The sequence below is a fragment of the Protomyctophum parallelum genome, assembly GCF_964188405.1.
Source record: "Protomyctophum parallelum genome assembly, chromosome: 20".
Taxonomy (NCBI): Eukaryota; Metazoa; Chordata; class Actinopteri; order Myctophiformes; family Myctophidae; genus Protomyctophum; species Protomyctophum parallelum.
The window spans coordinates 15,283,647-15,302,561 of record NC_139718.1 but is presented as its reverse complement, the minus strand read 5'-3'; the positions used below and the strand labels follow the sequence as shown (position 1 = coordinate 15,302,561).

Genomic DNA, 18,915 nt, shown 5'->3' with positions numbered 1-18,915 from the left:
AGTAAAATTTATGACGTTAAACTCTGACCCGCAAGGGTCGACCGAAACTAGATCGGCGTGACGCACTGGACACGGGACGGACACAACAACTCCCCTCCCTCCCAGACCTCACTGGACACGGGATGGACGTAACAACTCCCCTCCCTCCCAGACCTCACTGGACACTGGACGGACACAACAACTCCCCTCCCTCCCAGACCTCACTGGACACGGGACGTAACAACTCCCCTCCCTCCCAGACCTCACTGGACATGGGACGTAACAACTCCCCTCCCTCCCAGACCTCACTGGCCGCTGAGAGAGATGTCATCTCCCTCGCTCTGCTCCCAATAATCAAATCCTTTATCTGAAGGACACAGCTGTGTCCTGCATCTTTCATAACTTAAAGCCCTCTATATATATATATATATGCTTCGCTGTACGTTATCGCATGAAGACCTCCTCCCTACTCGTTACTGGAGATTAGTCATCTAAAATCCAGAATGTTCTTGCTTTAGTGCTTATTGGTGGCGGGCCAGTTTCCAAAGCATGCTGGGTCGCTCCTGGGCTGCCCCGTCCTCCTATCCTGGTCTCTCTCCCTCTCCTGTTAACTCCATTCACAGGGCAGACATGGGATAAGTGGTGTAAAGTAACTAAGTACATGTACTTAGTATCTACCCCACTACATCTCAGAGGCAAATATTGTACTTTCACTTCACTACATTTATTTGAAAACATTAGTTACTAGTTTGTAGATTTTCATTATTATGACAAAACATTGACGTACATCATGTACAGGCTTCAATAAAATGCTTGACATGTTAAATCAGGGCAAACTATAAACATGGCCCTGATGAGAATGAAAGGCATGTGTGCAGATTGTAGAGTCAGATGAATATGACGTATGACGGACTAACAGTTTATGCTCCATCTTTCCTCTTTGTTGATACTACTGTTTGTTTGTTTGTTTGTATGGATGCACTAAACAACGTTTTGTTGTATGTCTCATACAGTGACAAATAAAGCTCTCATCTTATATCTTTTAGGGTACAGAGATCGCTCCATTATATTTTGAGAGAGAGTTTATGTTAGATTAAATGTTAGATGATTTATATTACTATGCTCTCCTCTGTCCCTAACATTCACATCATATCCAGCTTAGAATTATAGAGACTTATGGCAGAGTATGTTTTTATTCGCGTTTACGAGCTAAAGTGAATGGAACCTTCTGGTTTCTCGCTCGCAGAGCAGAGGAACAACAGACAAAGACGACAGATCGATTTGGATTTATATCATGCCCTGCGAGCTATACAACCTGAGGTTCTACCGAACATCATTTAAACATTTCCTCATGGCATTTATGCATGTCAAATGTCTTGCCAGCAGACGATAACTCCATCCTCAAGTTATTATTCATTTTTGTTTTAAGATTTCACAGTGCAATGATTGATAGCATCCTAACCCTGTCCCCAACACCAGTTGTGTGTGTGGAGACTGGGGTGGAGGAGGCAGCTGTAAGCAGCAGCGGATGGGTGCAAAGCAGGCAGCAAGACGAGCAGAGATCTAGTGAATGCAACGCCGTTTGAAGGAGCCTCTCTGTTAAGAGCGTGAGCTCTGACTGGAGTAAGAAAGTGTGACGTAATGACCAGCAGAGCTGTGAATGGGGAATAGGAAGCTAGGCTGATGAATACAGCCGATTCAGCTGACGATTACAGCCGAGGGTTTCAAGACTCCCGGTTGCAAACCACTGGTCTAGGCGCTTCTTTTGGGCTCATTTTCATAGACCTGGTTGCTTATGGGGCGTGCTGTGCACAGATAGCTGGGTGGACAACAAGCTGCTGGGTGGACAACAAGCTGCTGGGTGGACAACAAGCCGAATGTTAAATGTCTGTCCCTCCCTCTCTCCCTCCCTCCCCAGACGTGGAGCTGCTGTCCATGGACAGCACGGAGGCCAGCTGCTGGGTGGACAACAAGCTGCGCGGCCACGAGGAGCAGTGGAAGGAGGATGACTGCACCTTCTGCCAGTGTGTGGACGGCGAGCCCCACTGCACCGCCATGGCCTGCAAGCAGAGCTGCCAGAACCCCGTCAAGATCCCCGGGGAGTGCTGCCCCTTCTGCGAAGGTATATACTTAAGAGATGTAGCGATAGCGATCCCGAACACCCATTGTTTTTCCTCACGATCGGCCGATACCGATGTTGTGTGCGTAAGGGGACAATTTGAATATTTCCATTATTAATTATTATATGTCAAAACCCACGTCAAAACTGTTCCTGTGTGTGTGTGTGGGGAGGAAGGAGAGAATGTTTAGGCCTGTCGCAAAACAATATTATACTGTATATCTGATTGACTTTTATACCACTTAAATGTTATAAAAGATTGATATCTCCAAATCGGGTAAATTTGCAGATCACCGATCGAGTAATTTGGAGTGAAAATCGAATCGATTCGATCGGAGCACCTCTGAGCGATACCATGACTTTCTTCCCGATATCGATTCAGATACCCAGAACTTTTGCATCGGTCGATACCGAGTACCGATCCGATAGCGGTGTGTAATGAAAATAATTAAAGATCTAAGACAGTGGGACTGTCATGGTTCCTTGAGGGGGTTCCAAATGGACCCTCACAGGTCTTTAACTCTTAGTGTACAAACGGAAGCAAATGGACGCGGATGGGTCCATTTTGGTTCATTTTGTACACCGAGTTACATGGGAGTCATTTAAATTAAAAAGCCCTGTTACACTTAGCTATGCATTAGGGTTGTCACAATTATTACATAATCGTCAAATCGCCGAAAAGCAGAAGTAGTACAATTTTTACTTTTTTTGTATATTTCAGTTATTTGTCATATCTGCCCTGTGCACGTCTTTATTACGAAGCCTAAAACATTTCTATGCATAATGTTACATTATTCGACGTCAAAAACACTGTTAAATGGTATAATGGCAGTTATGTGTGATAATGGTCAACTTAAAACTTAAATGTGTAATCGTGACAGCCCTACTATGCATCAACTTGCATACCACCGTGCACAGAGAGAGAGAGACACAGAGAGACAGAGAGAGAGAGAGGGCCCCTATACATCAGCGTTGGAAGCCACGGGCTCATTAAAGGGGAGGCCACAGAGCATTCTCGGAGCCGCGGGGTTCTTTGTGTTCCTTTTATTACCCTTGCCCGCCAAAACTAGACCCACCTGGGCGCGAGGCTGCGCTGCGCCTTTAGCACGAGAGGCCGCTTAATTGGACTGGATCGCTTTTTGGGGGGGGGGGGGGCGGGTCTAATTAGTTACAGCTCATTGGGCTTCCACCCCCCCCCCCCCCCCCAGAACGTGGCATGAGATGTTGACCAAGGAAAGGTTGTGTGTGTGTAAGTGTGTGTGTGTGTGTGTGTGTCGGAGGCACGCGCGTGTCAATTCAAGCCACACTCAAACAACGCCGTTGTTCCACAGAGAAGGCCCACTTCAGACGCGACCAGGCAAGGCCAAATGTCTGACTTCAGTCCACAAGGGACGCCCTGTTATCTCTCGCCGCTATTTCCACAACGTGCTCTTTACGTAGATCCAGCTCATTAACGGGAGACAATGGGAGACGCTGAGACAGGAGGGGATAATCCCTGGAACAGCGGTGGGAACCACCCCGCTGTAATTGCCCCACATTTATCTGTAATCACAGTTTACGCTCAAATAAGAGCAGTGTGAATAGGTAACCATTATGGCTGGCACGGCTACAATAGATGTGGTGTGTGTTGCCTATTACAAAGCCCTAGTGGGGGCCAGGATTTACATATAATTTGTATCAGAAACCACAAGTTTTTTAACAATTACGCCATTGTTTTTCCATTTTATTCCAAATAAATCACACCTGTGTGAAGTGTGCGGTGCAGCTATATACTTTTGTTGTTATAGTTACTGTACTGACTGTACTGTACGGTACAGTGATATTGTTAGTTATACTTTTATTGTTATAGTGGTCAGTGTGAGAGGCCCTTTAGGCTGCTCAACAGTGCCACTTTAGGTCACACAGCGGTATTGCAGCTGTTCGTATCCCAAACAGACAAGACATAGACACAGAGACACACGCGGCCAGTCGTTGGAGCGGTTGGCATCGCTCAAAAACCCACATAGGAACGGCATGGCTCCAATTTGGATCGTCTGTGACATCAGTCATCTATGATTTATCTATGATGTACAGAATGACTACAGATTTGGAGTCAGACGTTTCCAAAGACCCACTCAAAAAGTATAAAACATATCGTTGCCGTCAGGCAGAAACAGCACACAAAAGTATCAAAAGTTTTGAGCTTTTTGGATTTGATTTTAAACATAATGGTTTCCACCCAACAGAGATGATATGCGGATACGTTAGTCCAGTCCATCATGTCCTTCCGTTTAATCCAGATCGACTGGCTGCCTCTTTCAGCTCCTTCAGAAAGTGCTCTGATTGTCTGCCGCAGCTCCTGTCCACGAAACGAAACAAATTCAGCCCTATTCAATTGTGAAAATAGCCAATCTACAAGCTCACAACGCTTGGCAAATCTGACATGTTGTGTGCTTGTAGATCAGCTATTTTCACTAAGGGGGGGGGGGGTTACATTACTTGAGTAAATTACTTTACACCACTGAATGTATGGCTGTCTCCCTGTCTGTCCTCCGTCTCCAGAGCCGTCCTATGAGACAGTGAGTCCTCTGCTGTGTCCTCCTCTGGAGAACTGCACCCTGTCAGGGAAGGACTGTCCCTACGGCTTCCACCGAGACAACAACGGCTGTCTGCTCTGCCACTGCCTCAACAGTGAGTGGAACACGTGCCACACAAAGGGTTAACCTCTTAACGATGGAGTGCCGTGATTTCCCCCCCCCCTCCCCTAAATCATGATCATCAAGTAGCCTACTATGATTATAATAACTAGGAGGTGGAACTAGAAGTGGAAAGTGTTAAAATGATGTTTTTATGTGGCCACACCCACCAGTTCATTAAGTATACCTAGTTTTCCTGGTGGGTGGTGATCCACCTGAACTGAAGCCGCACCCACAGCTTTTGTTGTATGATAATAGGGGAGGGGTTAGGGTTATGGTGTCACAAAAAATGTGTATTTTCGATTGGGCCTTTTGACTCAAAGGCTTTCACCTTTCAGGAAGAAACAAACAAACAAAAACTAAATCTCAGCACTCTTTTCACCCCAAAAATTACTTCTTCTCTATAAAGTACAGACCCTTCGAAACCTTGAATTCATGACGATGTTTTTTTTCTGTTTTTGTCGCATTCCTAAGCCAGTAATTTGATGACCGGCAGAGTCTCAAAGACTCTCTGTTGAGTCTCTTATTGAATCTCCATCAATACAATCAATTTGAGGCTTCATGGTTGTGTGTAATTGATAGAAAATGTGTGGGGTGACCTACTCATTTAAGACCTGATGCCAATTCTACAAAATGCTTTCTAAATCAGTAGTTCTCACACACAAAAACAGCAGATGTACAAGCTTGTAGATCTGCTATTTTTGAATAGCCAACACTAAAATCTAAAATGTCACAACCTGGCTTCTCTACTTGAGCATGTTAGGCGAAAACCTTTCAGAAATAATATATCACAACAATTCAGCTAACTCTGCAAAATAGCAGATCTACAAGCTTGCGTCATCGTTGAACCTGTGACGACGTAATCCTGTACATCAGCCATTTCCGCATATTTATCGCACGGCAAAGTATACAGGCCAGGCAGGGGCTGAAGTAGTTCGTTTTTCACAGAACAAAACATGCAGAAAAGCACGAGTCGTGTAGCATTCTTTGACGTGATGAATGTCCTCTCTGGCATGCCGTTTCTTGCAGCTCCGCATTGCCCCGGTTGTCGTACAACCACAATGTCCGTTCGGGGCCGTAGAACAGTGAATGGTTCCTAACCTTTTTAGCCTGTCACTCAAAAGAGACGTTTTGACCGGGACCCAAACTAGTGAAAATAGCAGATCTACAAGGTCACAACGCGCTGCTTCGCACCGCAAATTTTCATGAAATTGAATTGAATTGAAAAAAGAAAAATAGTCCTTAATTCATGAAAATCTTTGCTTTTTGGGGAATTAATTTGAAATAATAATTAAAAACCAAATTTAGGAAAACTAAAAAATAAGGGGACCCATAACAATGTGTCGGCGACCCACACATGGATCCCGACCCACAGTTTGGGAAACAGTGTCGTAGAAGAAGAAGCCACTGTGGCAAGTCGGTTGCGACAGGAGCCTGCACACAGCTATAGCCCCCCCCCACCCCTATTTATCACAGCTCGTTTGTTATCCGCGGCTACGGCCTTTTCTCGCAAGCCATTCCGTCATAGGAATGTTTCCAATAGAGAGCAACAGGCAGCTCCGGTGACTCATGCGTCGTTGTTGATGGATGGCCGTGGTGCCCGCGTCGTCTACAGACTGACCCCTCGCTCAACTCTTTTATTTTTTTCAGACGACTCCTGCCCCGACCTGGGAAGATACTGCTCCCTGGAGTGCCCCGCGGGATACGAGAGGGACGACCTTGGCTGCGAGGTGTGCGAGTGCAGCGTCCCCGCGGCGCCCAAGTGCCGACCCCTGACCTGCACCAAGACCTGCCCCTACGGATATGTGTGAGTGTGTTGTGTAATGTGTAACCCCCCCCCACCAAGCGGTGGGTCGGGGACCTATTTGTGGGTCGCGGACACATTGTTACCGGTCGTATGGGTCATTGTTAATGTTTACTACATTTGGTTTTTAAAATGATTTTAGATAGAACTTGTAGATCGGCTATTTTCACGAGTTTGGGTCCCGGGGCGAAAATCGAATTCCTGGTTTTGGGTCACGGGCTGAAACGTTTCGGAAACCACTGACCTAGCGGGGTCTCCCCGATCCCACGGTGTCATCAGTCAAACGAGCTTTTAGCCCTGATCAAAGGCGGCTTCCGCCAGGCTGTCACCTGGTATTCCACGCCGACAAATGGGAGGAAACTGCAGCAGTCGTGGTTGCCATGAAGCTTGTGAAAACAGAAAGTGACTGTCGATTTTACTGGAGGCGTTATGTCTTCATTTACAAAACTACGTATGGCAGAGCTGTCCAGCAGGCAGCAGAGGTTGGACGTTATAAAATCAATGACAGTTATTACCAGTAAGACTCCCTGAGGACGAGAAGAAGGGCGATGTCGCGTACACGTATTCGCCTGGGTGACGGCAGACGGCAGACTGCTGGGCGAGCACTGGCGCTTTGGCATGGGGGGGGGGGTCAGATCAACATATGGAATTAATTCTGTACTGGCCATATATGGAGTGTGTCTTGAGTGTACAGGGTTTGATGAGGTTAGATCAACATATGGAATGTCAGAACAGGTCAGCTCCATATATGGAAATATAAGAGTTTGAGGTACATAAATATAATGCAAGTCCAACAATAACCACATTATAAAATCACTCCTCTGAAATAGGTTGATGACTACAAGTATTTGGGTTCATATATCTTCTTCCCAAAAGGACTTTCAAACTAGGAAGGGTATGGCCTGGTCAGCCTGCAATGACATGCATAAGATGGTCATCCCAGCTTAACTAAGATGTTCAAAGTAAAGAATGTTAGGACGACCGTCGAGCCAATTCTACTCTATGGCTCCGAGACATGGACACTTAGAGAAACGGTTGGATGGCACTTACACCCGCCTTCTAATGACAGCGCAAAATCTCTCTTGGAAGAGCCACCCATCGACTAATCTAATATACGGCAACCTTCCCCGTGTTTCTTCACTAGTCCGATCCAGAAGAATACAGTTTGGCGGCCACTGCTACAGAGCTGAAAATGAGGTTATATCTTTGCCTCAAAGCAGGCCAGAGGTAGAAAACTGTCGTTCCCTGATCGCTAGGGACACATGCATCAGTAAGCAGGAACTGGAAATGATGATGATGATTGAGGTCAGATGTAGAGTTGCTGGCCGGCTCCATATATGCAGATAGGTGATGATCCAGTCTTCTCCATGTATGCTTATCCAGGGTTAGATGAGGTCAGTGTCTTTGACCAAAAAATGCACAAGATCTAAGGGTCTCCATGATGTCACGTGATGTCACAAGGCGTGACCATATATGGAGACGTGATGTTACGAGCCATGACCATATATGGAGGCGTGATATGGCCAAATTGACATTCCCATATATGCCACCGGGCCCCTGGTCATCTACGTCGCGATTACATATACAGTATGCCCATACATGGAGATCCATGATGTTGCCACGTGATGTCACAAGAAGCATGACCATATATGGAGGCGTGGGGTGACGCACGTTTTCATAGTAAATGCGACCTGTGGTCACAAATAGAGGGTATGCGCGTGACATCATCATCACTGTATAAGTATAACTGTATAAGTTATACTGAGTGGCAAAAAAACTACTTTCTGTCCTTGACAGCCCATACATCAAAACAGAAAAGTCCTATCTGATTGCATTAAACGACATTAAACTCACTTTGTCACTCACTTTGCCACCCACTTTATGCATCTATTAATAATATAAGTAACACTAACAAAGCGAAATAACAATAGGATTCACCTTTAAAGAAGGACTTATACTTGTCATACTTATTGCAGTAGCATCATGGACGCCGTGCTGTCTCATATCTCCCCTCCAGTCAAACGCTGGAGGTAATGATGTTTGGAGATAATGACTGCAGGTGATTGGCTGCTGGGGGGGAGGGGCAGTGAGTGACAGCGAGGAAATAGAAGGCTGTTATGACAATGACTTGACAGCACAGATCAAAGGATCTGCCTTGGTGGCCAATCAAGGCTCCTAATCTCTCCGTGTGTGTGTGTGTGTGTGTGTGTCTGTGTGTGGTGTACACGTGCATGTTTTCAGATGCATGTCTGTGTGTGTGCGGTCCGCCGCGGCCCCCCCTAAGCACCTCCTGCACCTCCTCTCCTCCTCCTAATCCCATTTAAATTAATCAAACATCTGGAAGTGCTCTGCGCACCCCCCCCCCCCCCTCCCCCCGGCCGGCACCACTTTCATTTTCATAAATCATCTTTCCGTCTCAAAACAGCGATCACAGAGCAGCACATCTGCAACAAAAGCGGCCTTTATGAAAGCCGCTCGGATACGGTCGGGATTCTTCCTGGTATCTCAACCATGCTCGCTCTCTCTCTCTCCCTCTCCCTCCGCCGGAGCCGCGGGTCTGGAGATAGAGCCTGATATGTCTGCACAGGATACCAGGGGGGGGGGGGGGGGGGGGGGGGTTGACATCGAAATGTACTTAAAGTACTCATTGTGCAGAATGTCTCATTTCAAGTTTTCAAATAATCTTTTGAAAATAGCAGATCTACAATACGTCGCGGTGCAACGCATTGTGAGCTTGTAGATCGACTATTTTTAGTTGTTACTGTATGTTTTGTAATAATAATCCAAATCTACTAAGTAACTATTAACTACATTTTTCAAACAAATGTAGTGGAGTGGAAGTAAAAGTACTGCTAATTGGAAATACTCAAGTAAAGTACAAAAACCTCCACTAGTCCCTCCTTAACCTCGCGTCACCAGACTTTCCGCCTATACGCATATACAAATAGAAATAAGCATGTTGGTTCCAGTTGGCGCTTTGTTTTGGTTCCCCAAATCCCCATTTAAATGCCGAATCGAGTATAACTACTCGTTTAGTCGCCAGTCGCTACGGGTTGGAATATGTAGAAGATGGATATACCAAACAAACTATTCCTACAAGTTAAACTACGGGGGTTTTATTTTCAAGGGTTTTAATGGGTAGGCCCTAAATTATGATGTACGTACCAGTAATTATTTTTTGGTACTACTGGTTCCGTTTTGGTGGTTCCGGCCTGATGACTACAAACCAGTGACATGACGTAAGTTCTTTCCGCACCCGACCAGATCAGAAACCCGGGAAATGGTATGCCCCCCAGGCTCCAGGCTCCCTTCCTTAACATTTTAGTCTAGTTTTTATTTGTCTTAGTCTTAGTTTTAGTCATAATGGCTTAGTTTTTATTTAGTTTTTGTCAGTGAAAAGAAAGGTAGTCGACGAAAAATTTTCGTGAAATCCTTCAACCCGCTGCACAATGCAAGCCTGTCCTCTAGCACGAGACTCCTCTCGCCACTGTAGTACTGTACTGTACTGTACACACATCCAAAACCAAAGTCACGGGTCAGCCCTCCAGTAGTCTCTGTGCGTATAACTGTAGTCCCAGGTTTACAGACGTCGGTGTGTAACCGGCGCTTACTGTATCCGGTTTATTTTCGCACGGCTACGCTTGATTGGCTCGGCAGCAGGTTTGACACTGAAGTGACTATTTAAGACCCATTACCGCATCAAAAGTAAGTAAGCGGGAGGGGGTCACGGCCTTAAAAAGGTGGAGAACCACCGCGGTATGTCACATGCACTACAGTATGTATGCAGAAAGACTTACACAGGGTTAAAGCACACTCCTCGCTGTCTGGCGTTAAGAGCGTTGGAGGGGAGAGAGGCCGGCGCGAGGGGCAACCAGCGGAATGGGTCAGGGGGCACGGGAGGTGCTGTTTATATTGACATTTGGCACAGTCGAGTGGCCAGAGCGGAAGACAATGTGGGACTTAGCGCGTTTCCCCTCCTCAATGACTCTAAATCACCATCATCCGACCTGACAGGAGTCACAGGACGCGCACGGCATTCTCCTGGCCGTGCCGGATCGGCACGCCAGAATTTGTGCCGAGCCAGCAGTCCCAGGGCCCGCCCGGCCTGAGCCCGGTGCCCTCCCCCTCCCCCGGTCTGTTAACTAAGTAGGAGTCCGGAATTCAAAATGAATCAAGCTTGACATCAAGCTCACAATGCATCGCGAATGCGACGCATTGTGAGCTTGTGCCATTTTCAAATGGCAAAGATGTATATAGCGCTGAAGTGGTTACTATACGTTTTGTAATAATAATCTAAATCTACAAAGTAACTAAAGTTTTCAAATAAATGTAGTGTAGCAAAAGTACAATATTTGGATCCGAGATGTAGTGGCGTAGGAGTAAAAGTATACAGAAAATTGGAAATACTCAAGCAACGTAAAAATACCTCAAAATTGCACTTAGTACAGTACAGTACTTAATTAAATGCACCGAGTTACTTCCCACCACTGCCCCCAGTGCCTCCCCGATCGCACCCCCCCATGCAGAGCACTGCACCCCAGCCCACCCCCATGCAGAGCACTGCACTGCACCCCACCCCCATGCAGAGCACTGCACCCCACCCCACCCCCATGCAGAGCACTGCACTGCACCCCAGCCCAGTGAGCCCACCCCCACGCAGAGCACTGCTTGGCATTCCACATGCCACCTTTAAACAAAAGCCCCGGTCCCAGGTCGCCAGGGGCCTCCCCCCCCCTGTCTCTGTGTTTGTTACACTAAGGTGGTGCTGGCCAACCGTGCTCTATAGTATCAGTGCTCTGAGCTCTCAATGGCCCTCGTTGCTGTTTCAGTGCCGATGCCGAGTGCCTGTGTTTGCTTGACCCATGTCCCGGGCCTGTTGGGACTGGACACGGGGTATGGGCTTAGAGCAACCCCCCAAAATAATCATGAACTGAACTTGAACTGTGGCCCCCCCAGGCCCCTGCCCACCCTGACAAGCACTTGTAGGAGTTGAGGCATTACATTTAGTTTGACTCGGTTCCGCACAAAATAGCTGATCTACAAGCTTGTAGATAATAGTTGGGGGTGGAAGCCCCCTGGGGGTCCCAACCCACAGGTTGAGAACCACTGGCTTAGAGGGCCATTCTATGTCACCCACTTTGAGAAGCCCTGCTAAGTATGTATATATACAGTAGCACAGAGCGTGGCAACAGTGTATATAAAGTAAACACCTGAAGGGCTGAAATAATGTCTATTAATCTGTGACTATACGTGACGCCATTCCAGGGACCAGTCCAGGGGCCAGTCCAGGGGGCAGTCCTAGCCCCTTTCGGGACCCTCGGTTACCGTTTCTGTATTTTGGACGGCGGTACCCTAGGGTCCCTTAAAAGTTAATCCACTCTCCATAGGATATAGCTGTACCACTGTCTGGTCACGGGGACCTGCAGATTCGCTTGAGTGTTGATGAGATGTTTCAAAGATGCATAGAGTAGCAACAGGAGACCGGAAATGTGTGCATATTTTTAATCAATTTTTGAAGTTTTGGCTTCCCTTCTCTCTTCCTCACGCCCCGCTTCCCGCACCACGATTGGCTAGCTGCAGATTGCTGTATCCTGGCTCAGACATTTTAGAAACACAGTTTTAAAGAGGAAACAAGTCATGTCCTCTTCTTATTTTGAAATTAACCAAAGCTAAGATCGGGCCATAACAGGAGTTTTAAATAGACCCACAACACAACACCATTAAAAACATCCAGCATGTACGTGGTTGGCCAATCAGAGGCAGTAACTAGGATGTTACTGCCGCTGATTGGCCAACCGCGTACACATCTTTTTCAACCTACGTACAGTACACCAAGTCTACAAGCTCACAACGAGTCACGTTGTGATGCATGAAAAGGGTTATTTGCAGGGGTGGCCTGAGCCAAAGACATGAGAACCACTGCTGTGGTGAACTGTGTCAGTCAGAGACAACATGTCATCACCAACCGGACTACAAAGAAGAGCACTGGATGTCCAGCACACACAGGATGTTATGTCAGAGATCAAAACCTCTAGCCGCAACAGCTTACACAACATTGTAAAAAGAAACACTAGCCTTCAATTGAGAGAGAGAGAGAGAGAGAGAGAGAGAGAGAGAGAGAGAGAGAGCGGGGGAGTGAGAGAGTATTTAGTCTGACCTTGGGGAATACACTCAGAAACACACTCACACACACACTAATGACTCAATGCAGCGATCATCTTGTCACTTTCTACAGCAGCCACAACACAAAATACATAGTATCACATCAGCTTTCAATTCCATAAACAAAACCTTGATGTAGTGAACATGAGTCATTGCCACCCAGGCTTTGGGCCTCGATAGAACAGCAATAGATCAATCCCAAACCAAATTAGTACACACAGCATAGCGCAGACACTGACAGATGGAAAACAGCTTAATGGCCTACCTTTTTTACTTATTTTTTATTGCCGTTTTCTTCTTGACTTCTGTGCAGGAAAGTCTTTGATCGGGTCAGAGAAACCCACTTGCATCAAGGATTTAAGGATCAAGGATTATCCACATTTGGGAAAATTGTCAGTAGAATTATTCTCCTCAGAGACTCCAACAGGTCTCTTGCAGACGTAATATCGCTGCTGCTCATGAAATCTCTAAACTGAACCACATCTCCAGAAAATCACACAAGTTTGGAGATCATCAGCAGCTGTAGTTCTTGAGGATGGATTATTCACGGAAAGTGTTTTATGACAATTAAATTCCAACAGTGAGAAAAGGCATCACTCAAACTAAACAATATTTGACTACGGTAGTATAATATATGCATTTCATGGCCAAAGGACTTCCTCAGAGCTTGGAATTGTGGACAGCAGTGAGTTAACTATCAAATTGCACACAGGTGTAACAAGCCACACCCTCTGATTACTTGATCAAAGACATTCCTCATAAGGTGCTACACCCCAAATTACCTCAAGATGCAAGAGACAGACAGACAGACAGACAGACAGACAGACAGACAGACAGACATCTTCTAATACCGAATGCTCAGAGGCAAATATTGTACTACAATCCACTACAATTATTTGAAAACTTTAGTTACTACTGTAGTATGTTTTGCACCACTCCATACTCCATTTCAGCAAATCAATCACATTACACAGGTCTACCGTCTCAAGATGCTGGAGAATACAATGTAGTACAGAAACAACACCGCATATTTTTCAGTTCTTTGTATAATGAGCTTGCATAATCTCAATTTAACTCAACTGAAGTGAAAGAAAGAAAACATAAACAAAAAAACAGATCAGATATCAGATACCTGGTTAGTTTCTCTACGATTGTTTTCAGAGAATCCTGAATGTTGGCGTACTTTATTATAATTTAGTTTTTTTAAAGTGCCTGTGTGGGCTATCAGAGTGATTTCAACGTTTGATTTAATTTGGCTACAGATGCCCAAACTAACCACCTGCCATCTTTATGTGGACTTTTAACAAGATCGGCTCTGCGTGAAAAACAAAACAAAACAATCAGCTGCCTGTGCACAGCCATTGTTGACGTCAACCAGTTTAAGTGTGTGCGAGTCGAGCACGGCTAGCGCCCACTATTAATAATGTATTAATTTGTTTTATGGGCTTGTAAGTGATGCGAACTCGAACTCCTAACATATTTGCTGCATTGTCGTACCAGTTATTTATGTCAATATTACAAGTCATGTGAAACAGAAAGCACAGACACATAACGTAAGCACCAGCAGTATATTGGATTAAGCGGTTCCCAAACGTTTCGGCCTTGCATCCCCTGTTACCTCCTGACCTAGCTAACGCACCCCCCAACGCCCAGTCTTGTTGTGTTTGGCCAAAAATGATATATTTTTGAGTGGTGCAACCACTCCTATAGACAGCTATGTGTGTCCCTGGGTCCCTGGCTGCATGGGTGGCTGGGTCTGTCCGAGCACGAAAATAGCGTTATAGCATTTGTTCACCACCAAGTCACTGTTGCTGCACAGTCTAACACACACACACACACACACACACACACACACACACACACACACACACACACACACACACACACAGGCCAGGGATGAGGGCTTGTACAGTATGTACAGCACAAGTACAGTACAGCACCACTCACTTCAGACGGGTCTGATTTTATATTAAAAATAAATGTAATGGTTTCCAACCATTTCTGTCATGGCTGTGCCTCTGTTGTAGAGCTACATGAAACTGTGTTTCACCGGATTTTGCTGTTTGTGTTAAATAACACCATAACACCGCCATTACCCTTTTCATGTCACGAACCCCCTCAAGTGCGTGCACCCCTTGTGGGGGACGCACCCCAGTTTGGGAACCCCTGGATTAACCCATTAAAACTAGGAAAACATCTGTGTATAACCACCTTACCTTTATACTTTGGGTATTCAAAAATAGCAGATATACAAGCTCACTATGAGCTTCTAGAGCTGCTATTTTTGAAATATTGTGACAATTTGTGCACATTTTTTAACACAATATATATATATTTTTAAAGCCTCAAGTTTTAATGGGTTAATAGAGTAATTATTTCAGCTATAATTCTGAATGACTGATAAATAGAAATAGGTGTCACCCCCATCACTTAACCCTTAACCCTGGGCGGAGGAGTAAGAGGAGGCAGTATGAGAAAGACAGAGGTTCTTATACTGGCCATGATTCTGCCATCTGGATTTATCGCACACTGCTCATCCATGTTTTATGAGACACTTTTTTGGATCCAACCGGATACCCAGTACTATTTGCAGCCTCTGTAGATTCTGTAATTCATTCTTCTTTCCCCCCCCTCTCTCTTTCTCTGTGTGTGTGTGTGTGTGTGTGTGTGTCATGCACAGAGAGAGAAGCAGAGAGTCACCAAACTCCCCGGTGGAGTTAGAGTTTCATTTTGCAGTCATTGCGTCTAGGCTCTTCTTAACAGGCTTGTCCTCGTAGTGACGCACTCACTCATCCTCAGGTCTGCTCCCCATTTGAACGAACCTCAACCAGCCCCTCTTTGTCCCAGCAGATGCTGTGTTCACAGATCACTGTATTTACAAATCAACCATGAGCTCATACCTTGTACTTAATCAGCAACAGGGCTGCTCTTGCACTCCATACAGTCCTCCAAGTCAAACCTGCCTGCTTTGGGCCTCTTCAGGCCCTGACTCTTGGGTGCACTTCACATCGTCAGCCAAAGGCTCTAGGAAACAACATAAAGGACGGGATAAGACTGGGGGTGAGATGGATTGGAAGCATCTGAATTGGCTCTAGATTGCTCCCTCCAGAGTCTCTGGGTTGGTATGATGTGCACTGCACCACAGGGAGTTCACGTGTTGGCCTGCTATTTGGCCTCCTTCAAAGGCAAGCTAATATAGCGGAGGAGAGGAAAGCAGGACCAGATGTTGATTGTACCACTCTGACCATCTGGTTCTCCAGTGCTGCGCGCTGCCCGGCGATGGAACCTCCGGGTCATTTGACCCGACGTACGCAATCTCTAACCTTGGACCGGTTCGCCGTCCGTACTGTGGACGTGCCTCGCGGTGTTGATTTCGTCTTTTTGGCACACAGCCAAGTGGTGGCAGAGTGGAATCGTGGATGATAGACACTCTGTATCAAATTTATTTAATACATTTATTCCAAGGCAGTGACACGTGTGGCTCTTCCATGGGCCATAGTGTAAGGCACGATATCACTGGGGTAATGGATAATGGATTGCGTCCTCTCTTAAAGGCAATGTCATGTGGCACGGTGATTGGTTAAATGTGGTTTCATTATTGTAACATCCAAACCACACCTATGCATAATGTATTAGTTTCGGGTATTTAGGCTGGGGTACAAGACAGCAAGTGTTAGGCTACGAGGTAACACCTCTTACGCAACACTAAATCCCCAAATTACGGATTTAGTGTCTCTGACGCAAGATAGGGCCACATTACCAAAACAAACGAAACAAACGATTTGCTACGGCGTGTATGTTTCACATGCTGTAACACGAGGATATTTTCTGCCCCCGTCCCACAGGAGGAACAAACACGGCTGTGAGATGTGCCGCTGCGTCAAGTGTCCACCCTTCACCTGCGACAAGCACTGTGACAGCGGCTACCGGCAGAACCGGAAGGGCTGCTCCGTGTGCATGTGCAAAGGTACAGTAACCTGGTCTCAAGGTTCAAGGTCGTGCTTTATTGTTTATCTTGTGTACAGGTACATGGGTGCATGTGTTGGGTCCGACGTACCAACAGTCCGACAGGCACTAGTCCGACATCCTACCCCAAACCCTAACCCTAACCTCACCGGGAAGCCACGGGTGGGTTTTAACCGGCCACGCGTGTGTCTTAACCGGCAACGCATGTTGGGACGGGTGAGTCTTAACCAGCCTTAACCAGCCACGCATGTGCTGGTCTGCTGCACGTCAGACTGTTAGTACGTCGGACGGTCGGACCAACATATGCGCCATTGCGCCCCCAGGTACATAAGAGTATACGTTATTTTGCTTTGGCTTCCTTCAGACAAGATAATAGCAACAGTAGAATAATGATAAAAAAACATTAAAGAAAGGAAGAGAGTGCAAAAGAGAGCAAGGAGAGAATAAAATACATTCAAGAGAATTATTCCCCCGATTCTCGACTGTCGCTCAATTAAGTATACAGGTAAATCAGACTTTATTCACCATCCAGCTAGGTCCCATGACAGCTATACAGGCTAAAGTAGCATGTGTGTGTGTGTGTGTGTGTGTGTGTTCATGTACACTAAGGGCATAATATGAGGAGCTGTGTGTCTGCGAAGCGTTAGCAGAGTTGACGTTCTGCCACTTTGCGGCGGATCTGACCTTTCGCTGCTCTGCGGCGAAGAGAGACCCTTCATGAGCGCAGTCTTTGTTTTCATTCTTGTTTTTTTATGTAGCGCCATCCTGGCACTGTTTTGTGTGCGCGACTCATAATTAGATTTCCCAAATAGCGGCTGAAGTATTTTGCGAGAAAGTAGGCATATTTATATACTCTGCCACATTCTATTTGAACTGTTTATTTTTCCGGTTTTTATCGTAACTATAAATATTTTTAGGCTTAAAGGGACACTTTGTGTTTTCACACATGGACAGCACACAACTGGCTATTTTAGTCTCTGTGGGCAGATGGGCACGCACGCACGCACGCACGCATGCACGCACAAACCGTAGAGTCGTAGACTACAATACGTATACCTACTCCAAAGTAGCCATGTTTACCTGATTGTGACACTGTTGGATCAGATACCCAGTGGACTGTTAAAACATTTACGGCCTTTGGAAGCATGCCTTTCCTTTTGGTGTATAGATGTGAAAATGAAAGAGAGGGCTGTACATAAACACCGAGGTTCACTGACAGCGCCGTGCTTTTGTTCCACATACTGCATAGTGTACGTGTGTATATGTATATACAGTAGTGGAAAAAAAGTACTCAAGGGTTTTACTTTAAGTAAAAGTATATTGCAATTATAGAACTACTCTTGTTAGAAGTAATAGTCTGGAATTCAAAATGTACTCGAGTAAAAGTCCAAAAGTATCGGCCACCATCAAAATGTACTTAAAGTACCAAAAGCACTCATTGTGTAGATTATCCTGTTTCAAGTTTTCAAATGTATAACAATCTTTTGAAAATAGCCGATCTACAAGCTTGTACTTACTTAGTTACTTTCCACCACTGCGTGGATCCCTGCAGGCTTTAAAGAAGCACACGCTGCTTTTTAACACATGCTGGGGCCGACTTATTGGCAGCATGGGCCTCTTAAAGTCACTGCATCCCTCCACCCAAAACACACAGTGCTTATGGGGTTCTGGGGTCAGGTGACCAGAATCAGAGGGAAACGATGAAACGTAATGTGTTTGTAGCCGGGCCGTAAATTCATTATTGGAGCATAAAGTCAGTGCATCTTATATTCCTGTCTGGAGAATGTTCCCCATACACAGCAGAACCACCAGAACCTCTTTAGCAGAAACTGCGGTTTAGAGCTAATAATGAAATTGGACTCAAGACAAACAACTTTGGGCCCTTTTTTTTTTACTGAAAATTGTAAATGGCTGTTCTAAATGAACTTTCCACATTCAACTTTCACGGTTCCTGGACTGACTTATTGTGTTTTTTTAATTATTTTCTTATTCGCACACTGATGTCAATATCAGCTCAATCATGATATTGCTATAGGCGTCGGAGGAGTTCAGAAAGGGGAGACTCTCCTCTCCTGGTGTTTTGCCCAGGTTGACACGGTTTTGAGTTTATGTTTAGGCATGATTTCAGTCAGTGAGGTTAGGGTTACGTTTAGGGTTAGGCATATTGTTTCGTGAGGTTAGGGGTTGAGGTTATAGGTTTTTGTGATGTT

At 45.7% G+C, this 18,915-nt stretch overlaps 1 protein-coding gene across 2 annotated transcripts in view; it reads left to right on the top strand.

The window, feature by feature from the left end:
- Positions 1 to 18,915, top strand: part of LOC310878348 (cysteine-rich motor neuron 1 protein) — a 66,084-nt gene that overhangs the window by 33,358 nt on the left and 13,811 nt on the right. For both annotated transcript variants that reach the window (XM_083792652.1, XM_083792651.1), the window contains 4 exons: positions 1,898 to 2,101; positions 4,640 to 4,768; positions 6,424 to 6,580; positions 16,585 to 16,706. In XM_083792652.1, the coding sequence (XP_083648778.1) occupies positions 1,898 to 2,101; positions 4,640 to 4,768; positions 6,424 to 6,580; positions 16,585 to 16,706 (612 nt within the window). The remainder of the gene's footprint in view (positions 1 to 1,897; positions 2,102 to 4,639; positions 4,769 to 6,423; positions 6,581 to 16,584; positions 16,707 to 18,915) is intronic.